The sequence below is a fragment of the Elaeis guineensis genome, chromosome 5 (assembly GCF_000442705.2).
Source record: "Elaeis guineensis isolate ETL-2024a chromosome 5, EG11, whole genome shotgun sequence".
NCBI classification, from domain to species: Eukaryota; Viridiplantae; Streptophyta; class Magnoliopsida; order Arecales; family Arecaceae; genus Elaeis; species Elaeis guineensis.
Window position 1 is genome coordinate 131,152,331 of NC_025997.2, and position 13,374 is coordinate 131,165,704.

General features: G+C 42.3%; 4 protein-coding genes across 4 annotated transcripts; all 4 read right to left on the reverse strand.

Moving 5' to 3' along the window:
* Positions 1 to 2,157: 2,157 nt before the first annotated feature.
* On the reverse strand, positions 2,158 to 2,889 carry LOC105046334 (uncharacterized). The gene is made up of 2 exons (XM_010924894.4): positions 2,515 to 2,889; positions 2,158 to 2,428 (listed from the first exon to the last, which is right to left on the reverse strand). The coding sequence occupies exons 1-2, from the start codon at positions 2,852 to 2,854 to the stop codon at positions 2,412 to 2,414; spliced, it is 357 nt and encodes a 118-aa protein (XP_010923196.1). The 5' UTR covers positions 2,855 to 2,889; the 3' UTR covers positions 2,158 to 2,411.
* A 151-nt stretch (positions 2,890 to 3,040) lies between these two features.
* Positions 3,041 to 4,579, reverse strand: LOC105046335 (uncharacterized). The gene has a single exon (XM_010924895.4). The coding sequence runs from the start codon at positions 4,523 to 4,525 to the stop codon at positions 3,047 to 3,049; it is 1,479 nt and encodes a 492-aa protein (XP_010923197.2). The 5' UTR covers positions 4,526 to 4,579; the 3' UTR covers positions 3,041 to 3,046.
* Positions 4,580 to 5,469: 890 nt separating this feature from the next.
* On the reverse strand, positions 5,470 to 6,148 carry LOC105046333 (uncharacterized). Its single transcript, XM_010924893.2, has 2 exons — positions 5,778 to 6,148; positions 5,470 to 5,680 (listed from the first exon to the last, which is right to left on the reverse strand). The coding sequence occupies exons 1-2, from the start codon at positions 6,115 to 6,117 to the stop codon at positions 5,664 to 5,666; spliced, it is 357 nt and encodes a 118-aa protein (XP_010923195.1). The 5' UTR covers positions 6,118 to 6,148; the 3' UTR covers positions 5,470 to 5,663.
* A 559-nt stretch (positions 6,149 to 6,707) lies between these two features.
* On the reverse strand, positions 6,708 to 10,005 carry LOC105046332 (rop guanine nucleotide exchange factor 7). The gene is made up of 7 exons (XM_010924891.3): positions 9,687 to 10,005; positions 9,241 to 9,360; positions 8,968 to 9,122; positions 8,577 to 8,651; positions 8,208 to 8,498; positions 7,646 to 8,002; positions 6,708 to 7,552 (listed from the first exon to the last, which is right to left on the reverse strand). The coding sequence occupies exons 1-7, from the start codon at positions 9,988 to 9,990 to the stop codon at positions 7,133 to 7,135; spliced, it is 1,722 nt and encodes a 573-aa protein (XP_010923193.1). The 5' UTR covers positions 9,991 to 10,005; the 3' UTR covers positions 6,708 to 7,132.
* Positions 10,006 to 13,374: the final 3,369 nt, after the last annotated feature.

Below are 13,374 nucleotides of genomic sequence, written 5' to 3' on the forward strand. Positions count from 1 at the left end.
TATGCGGGACCGTGACCTGGGGATCTATTTCTTATTGACAAGAAGGGAGGCTTTGATTGCCAAGCATGCAGTCAGATTTTTGATCCAGCTGGACTACTTGTGGAGCAGGGTGATGAGAGCTCACTATGGTAGGTGGAGCTATGGGACTCCCATCCAGATTGCTTGGGGTTGCTCTTTCATCTGAAGGAAGATTTATACTCGGACGCCCGATGTAATGGACCAGTTCAGGTGCTTGATCAATGATGGTCATCTGGTGGAGGTGATCCAGGATGCTTGGATTTCGAGCACTCCTTTATCTCGCTGGTCGATCCTTATCAGCAATAAGGTGGAGGATCACATGAGGGTGTCTGACCTCATCACTATTGATACCTCTAGTTGGAGAGTACAGAAGATCACCCGGCTCTTGGGGCAGCCACTTGTGAAGCAGATCCTTGCCATCTCGATTTTGGTGTACCCTACTCAAGATGCGAGGGTCTGAGGACGTTCTTACTGCCTGAAGGTTCCTTTGAGGGACCTTTTCTATTTATACAGATTGACGCCTTCTAGACGGATTGAGGCTATCTGGATTTAGAGAGTTGCCTCTCATCCTAGGGTGCAGATTTTTCTTTAAAAACTTGCCTGGATCCATCTTCTTACTCGCACACTTCTCAGAGAGAGTGGCATGGAGGTTCCAACCTTGTGTCTGGTCTATGGCATGAAGGATGAGTCTGCAGAGCATGCAGTCCTGCGATGCTCTAGGACGAGGATCATTTGGAGATGGATGGACGGTTACCCATGGGAGACGAGCACTGATCCATTATTGGTGTCTTTTCTTGGCTTGATCCGTTAGAGTGTGATTGACAAGACGACTATGGCTGGTGGGCGGATGGCTTATATTGCTTACAGATTTGGTTGTCAAAAAATAATCTTATCTTCAATGATGAGGTGATTCCTGCTCGTCGGGTACTGGAGAGAGCGATCTGTTTAACTCAGGAGTACTGTCAGTTTGACACTGTTATTTCATCCCGTGACATTCCTGATCTCTGGAGCTCCTTGACCGCCCCGACAATGATCCGTAAGGTTCTGTCCATTTCTTGAGAGCCCCCACCACTGGAGTTTGTCAAGATTAACTTTGATGGTAGTGTCAGGGATGAGAGGGGCGGAGCAGATTTTGTCATCCATGGTCCGGATGGAAGATATTTGGTGGCTTGTGGGTCTCACTTTTTTGAGCCTTCGGTTCCAGCGGTGGAGTTTCACGCCGTTTGGGTAAGTGTCATTTTTGCCAAGTAGCAGCTTCACACGGAGAGGATTTTTCTAGAAGGTGGCTCTGCTACTATTATTTCTTAGATTCAGGGAGATGCCAGGCAATTCGAGGGTCATTTACTTGTTCGGGATGTCTGAATCTCTCTTCGCTAAGTTGCTGCAGTGCGAGTCTGACATATCTATCGGAAGGCAAATACTGCAGCAGATTAGGTAACAGTTTTTGTTGCTGAGTACTCCGATGATTAACTGTGGAGACGAGGTGATGACTGTCTGCTGGCCTTGTGGATTTTGTACATCTTGACTTTTTGAGTTGCTCTTGTATCAGATTGGTGTGACCATCTGTTTATATAAAAAAAAAAAGATATTAAGATAGTTTGGTCTTAACATGCTTACTATGCTGTGCTGCCACGATCTCTAGAAATAGAATCTAATGAAGGGTTCGGCTAGGGTAATCCTCAACTGAACCAATATATTATTGTTCAGGAATTCGCTTTCGACTTATAATCTCTATTTGGAAGTTAACCTGGATGATGCCGCCTTGAGGACATTACCCATATAAAATAATCCTGATAGGGTGATGAAGATGTAAAATTGATTTTACTTATTTATTTATTTTTTGTGTGAATCCTAAGGCACTGCAAACATATTATGTGGAGCCCAAGATAACTGCAATGTTTGACACTCCTCGTTACTTTAGAGCACCTTCAGATTTAGATGTTTCTAAAGCAGAATACGAGACACTAGAATTGTTTAAACTCAGTGGAATACAGTGAAAAATATGAAGAGAGCTTTGAGACCTGTGGAAGTTTAGAACGCAAGAAAACATGTGAGAGTGTATTTGGATTGATTGCAATAAATTCTTGCAAATCATCTGAGACGCATCACGCCGGTGATCACGAAGCTCATCACTTGAAACAGAACTTAGATGCATTTAGTTCATAACACGGTGATATAATCGAAGAACTTTGTCGCCAGAACAGGAGCCAAGACTGCTCTCATGCAAGTCTCAACACAGAAAGCAGCCATTTATTTATTATGTTCATACACCAAGTCTGACATCATATGGCATTTTCAACATCATATTTAAGCCAACAGGAGCTACAACATCATCATCATCACACCAGCAGCTACTAGTAGCGGTCTCCAGTCTTCCTTCAACCCTCTGTCCTTCAAGGCAAGGTATACCCTGCAAGTAAACGTAAGCAGATTGTTTTGAAAGGAATCTGATGAAGAAAACCAGAGATAGCAAAACCTTACAGTACTCAAACTCACCACCACATTTGTATCCCACAGGGCGATCTGCCAGGTTGCACCGCATGGGAATTGTGATTGCCACTTCAGGATCGACTCCAGCACTCTTTGCAGTATCCGACAGCATAACAGCACAGAGGCAACTTGGGTTCTGGCCTAACTTCTGCACCTCTGCACAGCACCTGCTTGAAACCTGGGCCTGGGCGTCTTGTGATGCTGATGCACACGGAGCCATCCGAAAGGCCATCCTGTCCACAGGAACCTTTCCACATTCCCCAGCTCCGTTGACCCTCTCCAACCCACTGATACTTGCAACCACAAACAATCCAAGAATGCAGAGGTACTTCATTGTAACTTCCATCTCTTACTCTTCAATGCACAGAATATGATCGACAATGGGGTATATATAGCTAGATTTGCTCCTAGAAGACATTATGCAAAACACTAGATGACTGCCATCTCATGGCGCATAAAACCTTAATGGAGGCAGCACTATATCAGCTACAGTTTGTTTATTGCAGCACTAATGCCCATCCAAATGAATGCAGCAATATCACCTACGTCGGTCCCATGGAAGTGGGTATTTGCAGTAATCAATGTTATCCTTTACTTTAGCCCCTTCAGAGATGCAAAGGAAGAGCCTTTCATAAGCTGCTGCCATCTTTGCTGCAGTAAATAGCTGCATTGCTCTGTTTCTCGCAACCTCACCCTTCTTGGCGAGTACTCCCTTGCCATCTACCAAAATTCTGTACAAGCACTTCTTTAGTGAATCAACTGTCGGCAAAAACGTGTAGCCGATCTCTGGCCCCACGATCAGAGAGCCTGTAATGCTGGCAAACCGTGTGCCCATCACTGATACACCTGAAAGCATGGCTTCAATAAAGGTGTGGTCCAGTCCCTGTGCTCTTAGCGTCGGATTTATGAATATATCAAGCGAGTTGTAGAACCTGGCCAATTGTTTCTGCTCCAGAGGACCTAGAACAAGTAAATTTGGTCCAAGCTCCTTGTATCTATTACCCCACGGGCCATCTCCAGCAACCAAGACATAAATGTTTCTTTGGAAGCTCTCATTCTCCATGAAGACCTGTTTCAGTGCTTCAAAGATCAATGGGTGCCCTTTATCCTTCACCAACCTCCCTGCCAGTCCTATTACTAGAGTCGCATGGTCAGGAACCCCGACCTTCCTCCTGAACTCCTGACCGCTTGCTGCATCTGGTTTGTAGATATCTTCATCCACACCATTGACAATTATGTGAACTCGTTCTTCTGGAATCATATATATTCTCTTGAGGACATCTCCAACATGATCGCTAGTAGCTACATGGTGGGCATAGTCACGGAAGAACTTGACTTCATCGATCACCTTGGCTACTCTTTCCGTTAATACTGGGTGACGGGGTTCTTGCGGACCCCGGAGGAGATCCTGGACGATGTCGGAATGTATGGTTTCATAAGCTATACCATGCCAAGAAACAGCGAGATGGCTGAGATTACGGGCACGACCATGAAAGAGTCCGACGCTTTCGGTGTGGATCACGTCGAAGGGCTTCTCTGTGGTATTCTGGATGCGGAATTGCTCCCACGCCAGAGCCTGGTTGAGGTAACCGGCAGGAGATGGCGGTGTCGGGTGGAATCTTATCTTGGCATCTGGGTAGTCTGGAAAGGCGGAGTTGGATGAGGTTGTGAAGACGTGGATCTCATGGCCTCTTCGTGCGAGGGCGAGATGGAGGGTGAGAGCGTGTCGTTCCAGCCCTCCAGCAAGATTACGATGCGGCCAACGCTTCACGAAGAGAGCTATCTTGAGGAGCCTGGGTGGGGGATTGGGAGAGAAGGAGAGGTGGTTCCATGCAGAAGGGTAGGCAAGGAGATCAAAAGATTGGCTCTGCTTTGATAGCGCGATGGTAGATTCAGTATTACAGGGAGCAAGGCACCGAGACCAATATACGAAAGATATGGATGATAGTATAGAAAAGGCGAAGAGGAAGTAGCAAAGGTGGTGGAAATTGGAGGAGGTGGGATGATCCTTTGCCATGGTTGAGTACCAGAGAAAAAAAGGAAGGGACCGAATGAGTAAATTTGGAGATGAATAAGATCTCAAATGAAGGAATAGAGTTGATCTTATTCCAAGATCCAAGACTAAATAGAGGGTGTGCTGTTTGACTTGTGGAATCTTCCGCATGTGCATAGTGCTGGTTTTTAGGCAGATTTAGGTAGGAAACCATCATAAACAACCTTTTTTTAGTTAGATTTTCTTGAAGGCTTTTCAGCCAATATATGCTTCTCTTTTTTCTTTTTTTTTTATATTTTTCTTGAACAGAGCTGTCTCCACTTACCATTGACCTCATTGGTATTTCCAATGTTTCCAAGCCAGGAACGACTCGCCATGAGTAATTAAATAAACATATACTGAGTGATTAAATAAAGATACACAAAACCCAATCTCACCTCCAAATTGAAGAGAAAGATGATAGTGTTTAATTTGTTTACAGAATCAGAAGATAAATACGGAGGGAAGAAGAGACGCTTCACATAGTTCCAATATTGATTTTTTCAAATGAAGGTTACAATAGAAATGGTAACTGAGACTAAGAGAAGAGAACCCTAGAAATGGTGGGTGGTTCGAAGCGATTGAAACCATGATGATTTTCGAGTGTGCACAGCACAATGTTACTGACTGGAGTCGATCATGGCCATAGTAATTTGTCTTCATATTCTGTGAAAGGAAATGGAGTTTGAGGTTGTGTATCCCTGACGTACTCTCTTTGAAATGTTCAACAAACTGCTAGCATAGCAATACTTGATGGTCTGAGTTTCAGTTTGATTTGAGTTGGACTTACATCAGCGGACCAAATAGTAAAAGTGGATCACTTTCCTTTTCGTTTCCCTGGCAGAAAGTGATCAAGGTGCATTACATACTAAAGTGCTCCAAAGTAGCAACCAAAATTATGCATAAAAATTTCAGCTTCAGTCAGCACATCATTAACTTATTTATTTATATATATTTATTATATTCATACTTCATAGTTCATACACCACCAGCAGCATATTACAACTAGTCCACCATCATATTAATCCAAGATGAGCTAAAACATCATATTCATCAAACTAGCAGCTCAAAATACTTCCATTATGCTTCCACAGTGATCGGTTTCTCCTCAACTTTTTGATGCTTAAGGCAAGGTATAACCTGCAAGCAAAGATTGAATTTTCAGGAAAACCATAAAGAATTTGATGCAAAAAAAAAAAAAAGTATAGAAGGAGCATCATGACAACACTCAACCTACCTCCACATTTGTAACCCACAGGGCGGTGTGCAATTCTGCACCGTTTGGGAATCGTCATTGCTATTGCCGGCTTGACTCCAGCTCTCTTTGCAGTATTTGAGAGCATCACTGCACATAGGCACCTCGGGTTCTTGCCTAGCTTCTGCACCTCTAAGCAGCATTCAGCTGAAACTCTGGCACGAGTATTTTGCGATGCCGGCACACATGGAGCCATCCTCAGAGCCATCTTATCCGCAGGAACCCTCCCACATTCCCCAGCTCCATCAACACTCTCCAATCCTACCGCACCTGCAAGCAAAAGCAATCCAAGAAGGTAGAGATACTTCCTTGAGACCTCCATCTCTCACTAATTTCCTTGCACAAACTGTGCCTGTTTGCTTGGGTATATATACTGATAAAATCCCAGAGTCATCGATCGTCATGATAGATCACTGCCACCTCATAAGCTGTACAGCATTAATGGGCTCAGCACTACGATATGTTTGTTGCACCACTATCTCCCAACAGAATGGTTTGAGCAAGGTCACCTACTCCCAGTCACATTGCTGCAATCATTGTATCCTCCACTTTTAGCTTCTTTAGGATTGTGCTTCTCGGAGGCATGCCACCTGTATGGCAGTAAATATATAGCTTCATTGCTCTGTTCTAAGCAACCACATATTCCTTGATCTCCTTTTCCATGTCCACACCTGGATCCTCTATATGGAGTCTTTTAAGTGAACTTGTAGCCAGTTAAAAACACGAGATAGATATGCCAGATCATTTTGCTTCTAAAGTGGTGGAAAAGAATGAAAGTGAACTCATTTAGATAAAAGTCAATTAATTTTATTATAATCTTATATTTATCATCTAACGGTACAATGGTGCTGCTTATGTTTCATCATCAAGCTATCTCGCATCTCGATGCCCGGAAACAAACAGAGAGTGCGGTGGCTCCTAAGTAGACCAGCTTCAGATAATTGAACCATCAGCACTGTTAAACAAATCCAAGATACACTACACTTTTACGTGAAGAAATAATTCCTAACATGACATTTCTTCCCAATGTAATGTATATTCCATATAAAATATGACACACACGGATACAGAAGATACAATTTCTATAAAAAAAATGAAAAATCAAGCAAATACTATTGAAAACTGTTACAGAAACTTTGTGATGTTTGATAACACTGCTCAGCAATCACTACAAGAACAACACACCGAATGTCGCTCTAGCTTAGTGTAATATGAAATTGTCAGGATAGCATCGAGAATTTTTTTTGTAACCATTGTGAGAACCATCACAATCTTCGTTTCACGTGACCTCGAATATTATGGCAAGTCGGCCACCTAATAGCGAGGTCCTGCCTGCTTCAGGCTTCTAGATTCATGCCTGAAATCGGTGTTGATACCTCAACTCTGTTGCTAGTGTCTTTTCCCTTCACTTCAGCTCCAAGATAATTTGTCAAAACTTTCTTCACACTATATCCACGATTATGAGACTTTCTGCTGATCAATGGAGACCTTTCTCCACGCACTGGACTCAATAATGGTGTGGGCAAGAAGCTTGGTGTGGTATAAGCAGTCTTATATGGAGTGCCTGAGACAGGCACCGAGCATGAAACTGGAACTTTCTTGTGAGAAGTGACACCAACCGTGCGAATTGATGAAAACTGATCTGAATGTTTGGTCAAGTCATCAACACAGAGCAGATCATCGACGCGAGCAACAATGTTATATGCAAGGCTCTCCAAGACTCTGGAATAGCTTTCCAGAATGCACTTTCCAACATCCTGAAAATTTGAACACAAAGGCCAGTCACAATCTAAAAGGTCTTGATGTAAGCATAAAACTTCAAAATAAGGGAATTGGAGAGGAATACAAACATTGTTGAACTGGATTTTGCTGGTGTCCAGGGTTGTTTGTGTCAGACCAGGGAACCTCTGCTTCAAACAAAGCAAGAGGCACTTGGCTCTATCAGCAAGCAATTCTCTTTTCTCAGCATCTGTTATAATATCCTTGACCATGCCCCATGATGATCTAGTGCTGCTTCGATGTGTATTATTCATAGATTTGGCAGATGTTCTCCGACGCCATATATAAATTGATGCCTCAACATGATTGGCAATCTCTAGAGCTTGGTGCTCAGAGGATAAATCAAGGCAATCGAGAAGGCACTCAGGGGAAAATTGATCCGAAGTAATATAGCGATATATCACATCACCTAGGCATGCTTTTCCATTCTGTGGACCAAGAACAAACAAATAACTCAACATCAGGGTTCAAGATATGTAGAAAGCTCTACAAATTTTCAAAATGATAGGAGTCAATATGCAACAATACTATGACCACACAGGTAGAAAAGATATGAGCTTCAAATCTGATTATTATTTATTGAGAGTAGACCTTTAAAACAAACTCTTAAGTACCGAGAGATAAGCAACATACCTTTGGAAGCGACTCGAGATACGACTCAGGAACCTCCATTTCAGCCAAGGCATTGCTGTTGATAGCCATTGCAGCCTTCAAGATTTGGTTTGCGCACTCACGTTTGTGCTGCAATTGCTTTCTTGTCTTCTCATGGAGACCACCAGGAGGCACACGAGGTACAGGTAGCCACCACTTCTCTTCTTGACGATGAAGAGTCTTTCGGAAAGAGGCTGAACCATCAGAATCATTTGCAAGTACTCCTTGATCGGCATACCAAAACTCTGTGTCACTAAAGCAGTCCAATATTTCCTGTGAAGAGAAAATTCTCAATAAGAATCATTACCCTCAAGTTAAGATTAAGAATCAGGAAGCAGTATCGAGTCTCACAAGAAGCATATTGTCTAGTTTACGCAGTGCTGGAAGATTGGCATATAGGTCAGATCGTTGTCTGCAAGTCATGACCTGAAATAAATGCAACAGAAATAATCAAGAAATAACCATGCACTGTTTATGCATCTATTCAAGACCAGTGTGTTTAGCAAAACAACTGAGAACACCTCCAAGGAACCAACCATGCATTGACTTGGATATACACAGATGTATACATGTACATACATACGCACGTATGAAAAATTTTGTTAAAGTTAGATTTGATCAATATGATGAATAATTGAAAAGACACCCACTGATGCGTGGTGAAGTAACAGATGCAACAGATAGCCAATGCATGGATGCAAAGGCAACTTTAGTCCCCATATAGTTTTGGAAAACTAATCACCTCAAGCTTGCTCCCATCAGGAAATGTTTGCCAAGTGGGTACCAGTTCAACTATATGATCGCTAACACAAAGAAGCCAATCCATTTCTCTTCGCCACATTGACTTCTTCTCAGGAGGTAAAGGCTCCAACCTCCAAAGCTGCCCAAAGAGTGTGGCTGTAACAGGACAAAAGGAACAGGGACGTTTTAGAAGAGCTCATGGAATTTATTTCAGTAAACAAAATTGTAATCATAAACGAATGTGCCAAGAAAACCAGAGAATATGAAAACTTACCGCAGAGATTAGTTATAGCATTTGAAATGGCCAATGCGGTGCAGACCCCTTTCCCAGAGCCTGACATATCTTCTCCAAGCAACAACTTGGCGAACCTCTCCTTCATCATCTCCATATCTACTGGATTGCAGAAGATAACCCCAAAAACATAACTCTTCATTCAGCTAAACCAGTACGGTTTTGAGTATATAAAGATCTACTATGACAGCACAGTCCATATTGACACCAATAATACGTAAACGAGATCTACTAACTGTTGATTGAGGATCGAAACCAAACATAAAACAGAATTTCTTAAAAGAAATTGATGACAAAGACATGAAAGGAAAAAAATAAATCTTAAAAAAAAATCTAATTTAATGGCATTCATCTATTTGATCGGTATTGCTATTGGTTATAAACAGAAAAGGAAGTGGAAAAGGACAACATGAAAGATGACTCGGTACCTGAGATTTTGGGCTTCAGCTTATCCATTCCACAATTTTCCTTGCGGCTTTTTTCCTTGTTGCCTACTATTTCAGAGTTTTTGAGTTTCTGCATTGGCCAACCCAATGATGTCGGATGCTTGGATGATTCCTCGGAGCTGCTATGTCCTCGTGACTCTTCACTGGACGAAGTCTCAGAGCTCGAACTTCTCCCATGGCACTCGTCTTCTGCCGAGTCGCTAAAGGACTCGCCCTCTCCCCCAACATCTTCGGACCCATGACCATGATCACCAACACCACCACCCTTCTCCTTTCTATCATCCATTCAGAGCACCACCTCTTCCCTCAAATAAAGAGAAGCTACCCCGTGCCGCACTCGTCCCTTAATCGGAGTAATCTAGTAGAGAGCCAGAAGATGAAAAAGGGGAAAGAGAGACGAGGTTGGAGGCTCCGCAGGCGGCTAACGGAAGACAGTAGTGCTCCTTGGGGTCCTCTGGTTGGTGAAAGCGGGGTCTCTCCATGAGAAGACGATCATTTCCGAAGGAGAAAAGAAGGGGGAAGAAGGGCTTGTGGGGGCTTCCTCATATATTTTTCTAAGGGAGGTTGAGGATGACCATGATTGCACTCGCTTGCTTGCTCTAACACAAGAACTCTCTTCAGTGCAAAAGGGCAGAAGGGGGGAGCACCTCCTTGCTTTTTTTGAAATTTTACCCTAACGGCTATTAAATGGTGAGGCTATCAAGGGAAGTTCACGGCAAAATGAATGCGTCTTTCCTTTTGTGTTTCCTCTCCCAGTCTCTCCTCCCTTTCTTTCCTACTAGCTCAGCGGCAGCTTGCTCCATTTAACGGCTTCCTCCTTTTCATCGTTGTACGTTGTACGCTTTTTGGGAAGGGGAGGGAAAGAGGTGAAGCCTCGTTTCAAAATTAAAATAGGCATGGTAAAGTTTTGAAGAAAGGTGGTAGGAAGAGTACCCACCCGTTGGAACGAGAAATGCGTTAGAGGTGGACGACCGCCTTTCCGTGGCACCCAAATCCACGCTACTTTGCTGTCTTCATGCGGTCCCCACATCTCAGCAATGGTGCGAGCAACCATCTCTAATTATCAAAAATATGTTCGCAGGATGGAATAATGTAAACAATTACAAGCAGGTTAGATATGACATAGTGTAATGGGTTGTAAAATCTGCTAAACGGCTACTTCTGATTAGCATCATTAATTAGAGATTGTTTTTATAAGCAGTTCTTAGGCATGCCTCTTAGACATTCACTTTGGGAGTAACACCTTGTTGTAGGCTTATTTATAGGGTGAGTAAATTTATTGTCCAACCTTTTGTTTTAAAATTTCAAAAAACTAAGCGTATAATCATATGTTGGCATTTCAATGAGGAAATGGAAAGAACATGTTGTTTGATTTGCTTAAGGTTATTTATCTATGCACATTTTGCCACTTTGGAAAATTTTTAAGTGTTTCATTTGTACTAGGCTCAATGGGGCATCTTGAAAATCTGCAGCTATTTAATTCCTTCAGTTTTATTTTTCAGGTTATGCACATTTGTGCTAGTCATATGGTATCACTAATAAATATAATCATTTCAGGAAATATATAAAAACGGAAAACATTTAAACATGCCTCCGTTTATCACCTATCATTTTCTTTTTTTTTTTTATAGGGTGTGCTGTGTGCTCTATCAGTTAAACTTCAGAAGAAAGTCTCTTTAGAATGGATGCCAGACTCCAATGGTCGACAGCAACTTGAAAGGCACGTCCGTACTATCTTAGAACACCCATTTGTGAGAGTTGAACTGATTCTATCCGCCGGTTTTGGGTTTCAAACAGAACAATAATTCGACCTCCTAAGCGCCCTAGCAATCCTAAGCCTCCAAAATAGACAACCCCTAATTCCTGTTTAACAAATGGGGGCCTGGGAAAAGGGAGACCAGACTTGGAGAGGCATTGATCCCACTTGTCCTAACATTACTTGTCTCCACTCCACAGCCCGTGACTCTATGCAAATGGTCCGTTTCTCCAGGAGCTAGTTTATGTGTCTCTAAGTTGTTTCTTAAGCATATATATTACTTATAATCAACTCTAATCAAATTCTACTAAGAGTAAAGGTAAGAAAAGGCAGTAACAATGAGCAATTAACGCCTTATGGTTGGGGAGAAATTGGTTGAGCTGTCACAGATCAGCAAATCTATTATCTTCACTTTGAAGAGGCTTTTTTCAGTCTTCCCTAGGTACAATTTCCTCAAAGAAAAAATAGACGTAATGATGCCAGTGGTTGCAACCTCCAACTGATAAGCACTAGCAGAATGGAGTCCTTGAGATGGGTTAGTAGCACGTCGCTGTGATGGTTGTTTGAATGGTGGGAACAAAATTTGAAGGACCAGGGGTTGTTCCTCACCAGGGCCCACCAGCCTCTTCGACCTTCTTTCTACATTCAAATGTTGCTTTTGAACGTTAAGGTCACAAGCTTGCAAGACTTTCTTTATCGTTATCATTTAAAAACTAAGATTAAGAAAACAATAAATCCCACGGAACACAATAAAAAAGATTAAGACCATGGTAACCCCTCCTAAACTCTCAGTGAGGTTGACCTGCAAAACCTCATAGGTGGACACTCCCTTTTATTTTAAAAAAGATTCATGTAACGGTCGATTTCTCTCTGACAGGCATTAGTTCAATCCTTCTGTTGTTCTGAAACTTCGTTTTCAAAGTACGAAAGCAACGAGACTCCTTTAACGGTTAGCTTCTGGGTTTAATAGTCAGAATCAGTAGAAGATCGCGCGTGCCAGCAATAAACTTCTATTTCTTCTCTGCATTGCCAAATCCCACATGATTTGATCCCCGTTAGGGACGAAGTGGTATGACCTTGATGGGTGAAATAGAAGAACATGAAGGGTGTTAACCAGGTCATTTCACCATCCATCAGGACCATATGTTTGATGAGGTACAGCATGACAAAGTGGGGCATCGGACATAACAAGAGCTTGCAGGATTCGTCCAAGTGATCTACTTGATATGGAAGCTGATGTAGAAAGAAACGTTATGGACACCTCCAAACCCAAAGCTGGGAGAATTTGATTGGACCGCCCAAAGAGTGGAGCACCTGGTGGTGCTTTTTTTTGGATGGTCGCAGCTTTCATCATGCAAGCATAAAGAGCTGATAATAGTGACAAAGGCATTGAAGTGCTAGGTCCTTACAAGGGACAACAGCAAAACTACCATTGATGGCAGAAATAGCTCCTTGGATGAGCAAAATTTCAGCGGTTGTAAAGTTAAAACAGTAGAGATTATGGATTGAGCAAATTCAATACTTGATCCGGAAGCATTACCATCATATTTCTTCCACCATTTTCACTTATCACTGCACATAGCTTACAGATCTGAGCTAAACTTATGATTTTTCAAGGTATATATTAAACTACAACATAAATCGAACTGATCAGAGTATACTAATTTTATTGTAACAATAGTATGACTTCTAAGTAGATCTTTAACAGATAACAAATGGATTCCAACGACGCTGGCACAAATTCAGTTGGTAGGCAGCATTCTTTGGACGGTTCCAGAAACCAGGAAGTAGCTTAGCTAGTTGCTACCGACAATGCAAAACAAACTGCTCCATGGATATCTTTTGCCCAAATTGCTAAAAACATAGGTTTTTTGTTAGCAAGTGAAGAATTATGCAACGTCAACCATAAAGGCA

What these genes read in the sequence shown, in the direction of transcription:
- LOC105046334 (XM_010924894.4), bottom strand. Translation starts at nt 2,854, where the DNA reads ATGGAAGTTACAATGAAGTACCTCTGCATTCTTGGATTGTTTGTGGTT.
- LOC105046335 (XM_010924895.4), bottom strand. Translation starts at nt 4,525, where the DNA reads ATGGCAAAGGATCATCCCACCTCCTCCAATTTCCACCACCTTTGCTAC.
- LOC105046333 (XM_010924893.2), bottom strand. Translation starts at nt 6,117, where the DNA reads ATGGAGGTCTCAAGGAAGTATCTCTACCTTCTTGGATTGCTTTTGCTT.
- LOC105046332 (XM_010924891.3), bottom strand. Translation starts at nt 9,990, where the DNA reads ATGGATGATAGAAAGGAGAAGGGTGGTGGTGTTGGTGATCATGGTCAT. An exon ending in CTGATGGGAGCAAGCTTGAG is followed by an intron (nt 8,652 to 8,967) that starts GTGATTAGTTTT and finishes CATTTATTTCAG; the next exon opens with GTCATGACTTGCAGACAACG. An exon ending in GCAAAATCCAGTTCAACAAT is followed by an intron (nt 7,553 to 7,645) that starts GTTTGTATTCCT and finishes TCAAATTTTCAG; the next exon opens with GATGTTGGAAAGTGCATTCT.